The sequence below is a fragment of the Austrofundulus limnaeus genome, unplaced genomic scaffold, assembly GCF_001266775.1.
Source record: "Austrofundulus limnaeus strain Quisiro unplaced genomic scaffold, Austrofundulus_limnaeus-1.0 Scaffold462, whole genome shotgun sequence".
Classification (NCBI taxonomy): domain Eukaryota; kingdom Metazoa; phylum Chordata; class Actinopteri; order Cyprinodontiformes; family Rivulidae; genus Austrofundulus; species Austrofundulus limnaeus.
The window spans coordinates 120,819-131,197 of record NW_013952864.1 but is presented as its reverse complement, the minus strand read 5'-3'; the positions used below and the strand labels follow the sequence as shown (position 1 = coordinate 131,197).

At 38.1% G+C, this 10,379-nt stretch overlaps 1 protein-coding gene across 1 annotated transcript; it reads left to right on the top strand.

Moving 5' to 3' along the window:
- The first annotated feature begins 397 nt into the window (after positions 1-397).
- LOC106529737 (integrin-linked protein kinase) lies at positions 398-10,144 on the top strand. Its single transcript, XM_014025229.1, has 13 exons — positions 398-607; positions 2,040-2,264; positions 5,098-5,263; positions 6,249-6,344; positions 6,439-6,535; positions 6,647-6,730; positions 6,941-7,026; positions 7,135-7,244; positions 7,455-7,582; positions 7,789-7,910; positions 8,027-8,126; positions 8,604-8,734; positions 8,845-10,144. Exons 2-13 carry the CDS (start codon positions 2,176-2,178, stop codon positions 8,992-8,994), a joined length of 1,359 nt encoding a protein of 452 aa, XP_013880683.1. The 5' UTR covers positions 398-607; positions 2,040-2,175; the 3' UTR covers positions 8,995-10,144.
- The last annotated feature ends 235 nt before the right edge of the window (positions 10,145-10,379 follow it).

Sequence of the window (10,379 nt, the reverse complement as noted above, 5' to 3'; positions counted from 1 at the left end):
TGTATATATTGGTTTGGGGGGGGGGGGGCATGTGACCCCATGTGATCCAATCAATTAACCCCCCAATAAAATGGCATAATTTGCTCAAACACAATAGAAACAAACTGGTTAAATAGACAGATGCAACTCTCTTGTTGTCTTTAGGTAACTTTGACATGATTTAGACATTTACAATGTCATATATGTTTGAGCATAATTGATTTGCAGGGTTTTAGAGCATCACCCTAAAGTTACGCCCTTGCACCAGAGTAGCTGTGAATTGTAGAATTCTAAGCTACAAGACATTACCATCGGAAAGGCTTATGAGCATATAAAAAAGCTATCTATTTTATTTGCCTGTTATTTGTTGTGTTTTGCATAAACACACCGGAAAAATGGAAAATTAAAAAAAAAAACACTGCCTGAGGCATTGGATTTTGAACTAGTTGCAACTATTCCTGTCGCCTGTAGGGGGCGCGCTCTGCCCCTCGGTCCTGTAAAAGTCTGCACGTCCCGGGGGCACCGAGGGTGTGGATCTACAACAGTCTGCTGCTGGAGACAACCACGGACTGTTTGACAAATACCTTCTCCTTTGGCTGTACTACAGTAAAAACCGCGGACATACCAGGTAGGTTTAATCCCACAGGAACAAACACTGTTAGTTATAACTACTTAAACTTTAAAATATTTGGATATTAGTCATCAGAGAGCGTCTTTAGAGAAGCGCAGACAAGCAGCCCTCGGCGTCAATCAGATAGTTAGCTTGTTAGCTGAAACATGCTAACGCCTCATGTATTTACTGTATCTTGCTGGGTACAAATAAGGAACTAAGAGGGTTTTCTGTTTAATAATTTGACGTAATGAACGTACTCGGTTGTTGTCCTTGTATTAACTTGGAACTAATAGCTAAGCTTTATCTTTCCTCCTGCTGTGTTAGCTGGATAAGAGAGTAGCTAGCATCTCAACTGTGACATTTTATCTCTGACTGTGTTAATGTTATTTACTGTAAAACACACTAAACCACATAAATCCTCACAGTAAAGTCTTATTTGTACTGTCTCTATTGTACAACCTTACAGTAGTAATGAGCGTGACTTAAACATTACATAGTAAATTGTGCCAAACCTTTGAATCATTCCTCATTTTTTTTTAAAATATGACCCAAATTTTCATGTAAAGTTTAAAAGTGCATTTGAGAAATATTTTCAGGCTTTCTAAAGATGTTGAAAGGTTCTACTGTAGTTGATTTCCAGTCAAATATTTGACCTGTTTCAAATTAATATAAACTTTAAGTCAAACTCAATGTGTTGTCAACACACATCTGGCAAATAATAAGTCTTATGTGTGATATTTTAGTACTTTGTTATAGCAGCACCCTGTCCAAAAGAAACACTGCTCCCATCTGTTTAATTAAATATATAAATACCAAAGATCACACAGTTTATGTGTATAATAAAGTATTTCAGCTCCAGAGCAGTTTGTATGCTGAAAACCTTGCATTAAAGTTTTTTTCTTACAGCCAGCTATGCTTATTTTTATGTTAATTTGCTGGTTTACAGAATATCTAATTTACCCTATGAAGCAAATGATTGTATTGGATCAGTTCAGATGTATGAGGAATATAACCCCTGCTTACTTCCTTATGAGCATTATAATTGTCACATAAGTTTGTATATTACCGTGCCTAAACTATTAGTTCCCTGGTTTGTTTACAACTCAGAAAACATCAATGTGGTTTGTGAAACACGTTACAGGAGGTCATAAGATGATCTGTATTCTACAAATTAAACTTAAAAATCATTGCTTGATGCATATTTTTTGTGATAATTGGCAGCGTTTTTCATACTTAAGTCAGATTCCAAGTCTCTGCCACTTTAGGCTGGATGTTGAAAGGTTTACGAACCAATTCTATAAATTGTGTACCCATTCTGTAAAACTGCTCATGATCACTTTGCACGCCTTGTGTCATAGTAGATCAATAAATAAATAAATAAATAAATAAATAAATAAATTGTGGTAAAACTGATCATAGTTCTTTTTTCCCCACCCACTGTTACTAGTGCCTTAGAGCGTCTCTGGTTGTGTCCCAGATGAGGGACTGATGCTGGTCAGAACTTGCCTAAACTTGGTCCTGGTTTAGTTCTGCATCTGTTCTCACTGGTGCCCCTTTGAGAAAAGAAGAATACATCAGTCGAGATGGATGATATCTTCACACAGTGCCGGGAAGGCAACGCCGTGGCTGTTCGCTTGTGGCTGGACAATACAGAGAATGACCTGAATCAGGGGTGAGTTGCAGCTTAATTTACAGGCAAAAAGCTGCTGATAGTATCCAGAATGTGAAACGACATCTGTTTCTGGGCATTCAGATAGAAATCTTGTTTTAATTCATGATATATAAATATATAATTCCTATTTAGAATAGACTACAGTTAAGTGTGTTTATTGTTTATGTTTCTCCATATCATTGTTTTTTGTGAAACGGTAAGACTTGTCACATCTTATGATGCCAGAAAATTTAGATCATAATCTCGAAGAAGCATGCAGTGTCTTTCATTCTTAAATTCTGTCCCTATTGGTGGCTCAGTGCCCACCTCTTCAGTCCCCAGAGAGATTGTGACCTGAAACTGAACCCATTTTCCTGTGGGCACTGGCCCAAAAAGTAGTGGAAAATTTCAGAAGCTCAATTTTGGACAGGAAGCATGCAGTGATGGTACTGTTGAGCAAGTCTGCTGTACTTATATTAAGACTGCGTAAAGGCTACACAGCTAAGAAACCATGCTTTAAAAAAAAATCAAAATGAACACTTTTTTAGTGATGAAAATTCTGTTTTTTTTTTGCCCATTTAGTAAACTAAACTTGTGTTTTTAGACGCTAAAATAATTAATCTAAAAAAAATTTAAGTTCACTCCTGTTAGTTTTGCCTAACAGTAAAAAAATGTTTGCAGGAGTTTAGATTTATTTCTCATACTTCTTGTTACATTTAAACTCCTTCCCTAAGACTGTGATTAAATCAGGCCAGTGTGGACATGCCTGCCTGTCCATTAGCTGATTACATGTCAAGTTCTCTTTTCTGCAGAGCACGGTTAGCTTTGTGTTCTTAATTCTCTGCAGAAGCTTTCAGTCTTTTCCCATCCATGTTTGAGTGAACACACTAAACTCTGGCCCAGCTAATCTTCAGTGAAATGTGTCATGTGCTGTTCAGTGACAGTGTGTTTACTCTGATGTAACTCAGACAAACAGTACTTGTGGAATGTTGAATCTCCTTACAAGGAGTAAAACAAGGTCCTCGAGGGAGTGATGTACCACCTACCAAAACTGAGGGGAGTGGGTGGGTTATTGTAGTGGGCTGGGCGGAAACCAAGTCTGTGTGTGTGAGAGAGAGAGAGAGAGAGAGAGAGAAGGAAAATGGACTTTTCAAAAGAGGAATGCATAGTTTGGCCATAGCACATCGCTTTCCTCTCCTCTAATATGTTTCCGGTGTTTGCCCCCCAGAGGTCTGAACTAGATCCAGCCCTCTCCTGTAAATGCTTCCTCAACATTTTAGAGGGTGTAAATGAAATATTTCAGACACATTATTGTGTATCCTAGTTGTCTTTTTGGTCTAAATGCAAAAATTACAACCTGCAAGAAGAGCAAAAAAGAAAAAAAACTTGTGAAAAAAGTGACTTTTTGACAGACTTACTTCTGCAAATATGAGCAACTATTAATAGTCAGAAACCTACAGCTTCTCATACTTTAGCTTGGAAACAAACTGTTTTTTTAGTCAGATTTATCTTCCAGCTGTCCAACAAATGCAAACTGTAGACTCTTGCCTACATATATATTTATTTTTTCAAACTTAAATTTTCTTATTTTACCTTTTTTAGATGTTACATTTTCTATGACACCCATAATCGAAACGTGCGCCTTTGTTAAATGTTAGAAAAGTATTATTTTTTTACTAGGTGGGGCCTTTCATATGACTTGGCAGGGATGTTGGTGCAGAAAGAAAAACAGGGTGCAGACAGGGTCTCGTCCTCTGGCTCTTTAGTCTGCCATGCTGAGCTGTGCTAGCAGGTGGAAGTGCCTGAAATAAATTACTGCAGTCTGCGTAGAGGAGGTGAGCAAAAAAAAAAAAAAAACACCCTGGCATTCAGATGCCTCAGATGAAGTCATCTTCGAGGGTAAGTCTATCCCATATAAAGAGCTTTGAAATATAAATACATAAACTAGAGAGATGAGATAGACAAACCATAAAATAATGTTTTTATAGCGGTTTCACATTTGCTTTTTTTTCCTTTTTAAGCAACCCCCTCTGCAAAAGTGCCCCAAACAGTGTGGTGTAGAGGTCTGAAAGCTAATAAAATTATAGAAGTCAGTCAGCAGAGTGTGTTTCTCTTTGGCAAAGACTAATTGGTCATTTGGATTTGGCCTTTTGGTCTGAGAGGAAATAGCATCTGAGTAGATCTGGTTTGATTGCAGCAGGTCACACAGATGTATGTCTGTTGTGGGAATGAGGGTCTCTGAGGGGCTCTTGATGCTGTTTTTGAACTGAGCTCTGCAGGAAGCGTGAATTCAATTTAGCGACCTGATGTTTGGGGCATGAGAGACAGAGTCCAAATAGATTCATAATACACCCTCAGTTCTCCACTTCTTTCTGCCTACTCAAAACGTCAGGGCATGTGCATAAATCCATCAATCAGAGCATTGTGTTGTGTTGTGGTGCTAACACGGAGGCTCACATGCAGTGGAAACACTCCTGAAGAGTGGAATATATAATCAGTTCAGTACAGTGTTTCTATTGGAAGGGAGAGGATGAGGAGAGTGACTGCTGTGGGAGAAATGTTCTCCTGAAAATAAGGATGTGACAAGATCTGAGAGTAAAGCATGACCAATTTAAACCAGACAGCTGGAGATGTGTCAACAGGTTTTTGCTTCACTGGGCTGTGACTCATCAAACTTCTGTTTTTTTTTTTTTTCAAAGGAAAATTATGATGAAACTAACAAACATTTTTTTTCTTTTCTTTAGAGAAACTATTTTGGTATGGTTGTTTAATCACAAAGCATTATTTAAATAGTTTGCACAGCTTAGCTTTGCTGTGTAAAAAACGTTTTCTTTGCGCTCTTCCGTCATTGCAGAGATGACCATGGCTTCAGCCCGCTCCACTGGGCGTGTCGGGAGGGGCGGTCCAATGTGGTGGACATGCTCATCATGAGAGGAGCACGCATCAACGTCATGAACCGGGGAGATGACACTCCTCTGCACCTGGCTGCGAGCCATGGACATCGGGATATTGTGGGGAAGGTAAAATAAACACAACGAACACAGACTCTGGAAATAGTTTCTGTACTGTCCACCAAGTTTTCAGAACTGCCGTGTATGTTCTTCCCCATGCTGATTATAAAATCAAAATGGTGACTAACAACTGGCTTTTAAACACAGCAGTGTCTCAGCAAGTTTGTGTCTTAAACTCAGGCTGTTGTGAAATCTTAAATGATGTCATCTCAACTGCAACTTTGAATTAAAAAAGGCGTTGTTTGCTCTTGTGGCGCACAGCTGAAGCAGCAGAAATATGACTCCAAAACTTGCCTAATAGAAATGCCAGCTCTTGGTTTGGCTAGATCGAGCTTGTTGGGGAAGAGGCACTCTTCCACCAAAACAGCTTTAGGAGTTTACTGAGAATAAAGACAAAGGGACCCCCCACTAAAGATTACAAACCTCCTTTTGTTTTTGTGAAGTATAATTATCACACAAACAATATGCAAGATTACCTTCAACACACACCACAAACAGAACTTAAAAGCGCAACTATTCTGTAAATATTTCTCTTTTTAAAAGCAGCCATACAGTCTGTAGCTGTTTTTTATCACAAGCATTGGTGCAAATTAAATTAAATTTTGTTTGGTAGAGACTAGCCTGGTTGCTTAATTTCAGAGATGAAACATTCAGAAATTCATGCATCTTTGATTTAACGTAGCACATTACTTCATTTTGTAAATATTCTGTGAACTGTGCTTGATTTTTTTTTTCAAAGTGAAACACCAAGTGACTTGTTTAGGAAATGTTTCTGTTAGTTTGTCAGAAAAGATGTATTTAGGGAGTCTTGATTTTTGAAAAGCAGCTCTTGTTTTTAATATTAGTCATGTTTCAATACCTCTGGGATGTGTCCCGGGCAAGAAAACCTTCTATACTTGTTTGTTTTTTCATAGCAACATTCAAGTCTAACTCCCAAACAAGATCTAAGCAGTCCATTTTTTTTTGCATATAATGGTTTGTTCTTTCTTTTTAGATGATCCAGTGCAAAGCAGACACCAATGCAGCCAACGAACATGGAAACACACCACTGCATTATGCCTGCTTCTGGGGCCATGACCAAGTCGCTGAGGTTGGTGCACTCCCTGGTGGTCATAAGGGAAAATTGCTATGTATTTAAAAAAAACCTTTAAAGAATCTAGTTTATTTATTTATTTTTTGCACAGGACCTCGTGAGTAGTGGGGCTCAGGTGAGCATCTGTAACAAATTTGGCGAAACTCCCTTGGATAAAGCCAAACCTCATCTGCGTGACCTCCTCAGAGGTATCCCAATCTCCTGATTATTTACCCACTTTTTTAAATCAACGTCAGAATCAGGATAAAGTTTTCAGGTTTGTTGTTCTGATTTGATTTCCCCACTTTTGTGACACCCAGAAAATGCTGAGAAAATGGGACAGAACTTAAGTAAAATTCCCTTCAAGGACACATTCTGGAAAGGCACCACTCGAACTCGGCCACGTAAGTTCCAGGAACACATAAACCAGTTTATTAGTAGACCAGTTTCCATTCTTTGTTTTCGTCAAAGTGCTGCATGAAGAGGGAAAATAACATCTGCATTGGTCTCTTCATTAATCTCACTGTGGCTTTATTTTTCTCTCATTAGTAATGGTGCAATTATCAGATGGATAATGATGGTTTTGTCGGATTTTGTTCTTGTTTTGTTTTCAGGCAATGGCACTTTGAACAAACATGCAGGCATCGACTACAAACAGCTTTCTTTGCTTGCAAAGATAAATGAGAACCAGTCTGGAGAGGTACTTTCCATGAGTAATTTATTATGTTTTATGCGTCTTTACTGCCAATGAATTAAAGGTATATTTTATTCATCTCTGTTTCTTTGTATTTGTGTCCCCTGTGTGTAGCTTTGGCAAGGGCGTTGGCAGGGGAATGAAATCGTTGTTAAAGTCCTAAAAATTCGAGACTGGACAACGCGGAAGAGCAGAGATTTTAATGAGGAGTATCCAAAACTCAGGTGAATATGAAATTCAACCTTAATCTTTCATTTTACTCTTGTGTTCACTCATGTGTCTGTTTGCATTTGAACCAAACTATTTGTTTATTTAGAGAGTGATTCACATACACAAGATTTGTTTGTCAAATTGTCTGTGCATTTGCCTCTTCTGTCTGTCTGTCTGTCTCCCCCCCCCCTGCCCTTCCCTTCCCTTTTTGGCTTCACCCCCAGGATATTTTCCCACCCAAATGTTCTACCTATGTTGGGAGCATGTCAGTCTCCTCCTGCCCCTCACCCCATCATCATCACACACTGGATGCCTTATGGCTCCCTCTACAATGTGCTGCATGAAGGCACTAGTGAGTATTTCCATTACAGTCACAAATTCCACACCTGTCAGCAGCTTGGGTGATTTGCAGGAATTTGTGAGTTGTTGCACTTAAATGTTTGTCATTATGTTGCCATCACTTTTTTTTTCTTACCCCATCATTTCCACCGTCGACCTGTTATGTGATAAAAGACAGATCGACCTCAACTTTTTATTTTTCGTTTCTCCCGCTGTCAGCCTTTGTGGTGGACCAGACTCAAGCGGTCAAGTTTGCCTTAAACATTGCCTCTGGGATGGCTTTCTTACACACGCTTGAACCCATGATCGCTCGCCATTATCTCAACAGTAAAAGTATCATGGTAAGAAAAGTCTGTGGCTTCATTAAATAATTTTACAATCATAAAACTGTCAGTTTTTTTTCTGGAGACATATTGCTCTAAAATCATGTAAAGTAACATCTCTTGTCTTTGCACAGATAGATGAAGATATGACAGCGAGGATCAGCATGGCGGATGTCAAGTTCTCCTTCCAGTGTCCTGGCAGGATGTACTCACCTGCATGGGTGGCCCCTGAGGGTAGGCATCGCTCATACAGCACAGATCTGAAGCGACAGCTGAAGCCACAGAAGACCAATAAAGGATGATGGATGCAGGGAGCTTTACACTGTCTCAGAGCTAAATGTAATTTGGAGCTGATTTCTCCAAGAGATACGAAGAAATCCAAGTAGGTTAAAAAAATAAACTGATTACAGGACATGACAATAACCAGGGAATGTTTGCAGCAGGCATGTAAACTACAACATAAACTTAGTGGGGGCCAAGGTCTTGCATTTACAGTACACTGTAGATATGTCTCTTCCAGTTACAATGGAAAGAACACCCATATAGTATATGTTAGGTTAGTAGAGAACCATGACATGGAGTGCATTGGGTTTATATTTATTTTTTTAATAGAAGATATTTGTTACTGGTGCAGTCTAGGCTTTAAGCAGGAAATAGGCCATCAGAGTGCATGTTGTCTAACCTTTGCTTGGTGTTCTTTGTGGTTCTCAGCACTGCAGAAGAAGCCAGAAGAGATCAATCGCAGGTCAGCCGACATGTGGAGCTTTGCCATCTTGTTGTGGGAGCTGGTGACCAGAGAAGTCCCGTTTGCTGATCTGTCCAACATGGAAATTGGCATGAAGGTTGGGCAAACATGAATGTTCATGACTTTACCTAAACTTTCAGGCATAGCTCCTGAACCTGTTAGTTGAACTTATTTATTGTTTTTTGTTCTTGTTTTTTTTTTTTTTAGGTTTCCTTGGAAGGTTTGAGGCCCACTATTCCTCCTGGTATCTCACCACACATTTGCAAGCTTATGAAAATATGCATGAATGAAGACCCAGCTAAGAGGCCAAAGTTTGACATGATTGTACCAATTTTAGAAAAGATGCAGGACAAATGAAAAAAAAAAAACCCACACTGCTCTCTTTCACTGAACTGATAAAAACACGGATATTTTACCCTCCCCAGAAGCAACTTGATTTGATGGTGTGGTGCTTACCAGTATTGCCTTAAACTCTTCTATTGCTTCATTCACGGACACTGCAACTTCTGCTCCTGAGATGAGTTCAACTGCATTTGTTCCATTTATATATATTTTTTATTTTAAGCATGATATAGTTTTTATTACAGTCCTCTTTTGATATTGTCTTTGCAGGAACTTAGCATTGACTGTTCATTTTTAAAATCATAATCATGTGGGATGAGTACAATCTTTCTGAATTGATAATGACCTGTGGAAATTGGCATGATGTTCTGCTGTATCTGACCAGTGGCTATAAGGCTTTAATTAAGCCAATTATAAAATGGTTCCCTTTTTAGGTAACTGGCCCATTTTAAAATGGTGACTTATAAGTAAAAAAAACAACAACAAAATAACCCAAAACATTTGTGTGTGAAAGCGTTAACTTTTGTTTTATTGGCAAAAAACGGCATGCAACGAGCTAGCATGTCAATGTCTGTATTAAAACAAGCTGATGAATGCCATTTTATTTAACATTTGAGAATAATGATTTCAAAACTCAGTGCAAGTTTGTTTTTATAATTGTATTGTTACCTATTTTATTGTTCAAATGTTTATTCTAGTATTAAGTTTGGTTTTATGTAATCTCTTTTTATCATCTGTACTGTTGAACAAAGTCGGCCTCTGTCAAAATGTGATGTTTTGCCTAATTTGAATGTTTTTATTTGGAAGACGTGAAACATTTTCCAACATTTACTATTTAACGTTCTTCCTAATGACAGGAATGGTACACATTAAAATCTATATCGAGGCTGTTTGCAGTTTTATGGCTAAGCTGTGGCCACCACTGGGACTAGTGTTGAGTTTATGATTTTTTTAAACTGTACTTATTAAAATAAGGTTTAGTTTTTGTTGATTTGGATGACATTTTTACTTGATATCACTCTCCTGGGTTGCTACGTGTACTTGCATCCTTACTGTGCCTCTACCTACTTGCTTGTTTGTGCTGAATCACATAGTTCAAGCCAAAATCAAGAATGAGTAAAATGTATGTATTTATATAAAAGTATATTAAAAACTTGCTACAGTTCTATGTGTCATTTGTTGGAGTAAAATGTGTAATTTACCAAATGAGTCTTAACCAAAGTCATTGCTAAATAATAATACCCCAATAAAATAAAATTATATTGCATGACATATGTCGAAAAAAAAAACCATACTTTAGTATATGTCCTGATGCATTTCAGTAATCCAGGTAAAAAATCAAAAAGAAAAAAAAATTGTATAGGTCTTCTGGACGGGTTCTTCTCTAATGAAACGTTTCG

What these genes read in the sequence shown, in the direction of transcription:
- LOC106529737 (XM_014025229.1), top strand. Translation starts at nt 2,176, where the DNA reads ATGGATGATATCTTCACACAGTGCCGGGAAGGCAACGCCGTGGCTGTT. An exon ending in GCCATGACCAAGTCGCTGAG is followed by an intron (nt 6,345 to 6,438) that starts GTTGGTGCACTC and finishes TTTTTTGCACAG; the next exon opens with GACCTCGTGAGTAGTGGGGC. An exon ending in TCAACAGTAAAAGTATCATG is followed by an intron (nt 7,911 to 8,026) that starts GTAAGAAAAGTC and finishes GTCTTTGCACAG; the next exon opens with ATAGATGAAGATATGACAGC.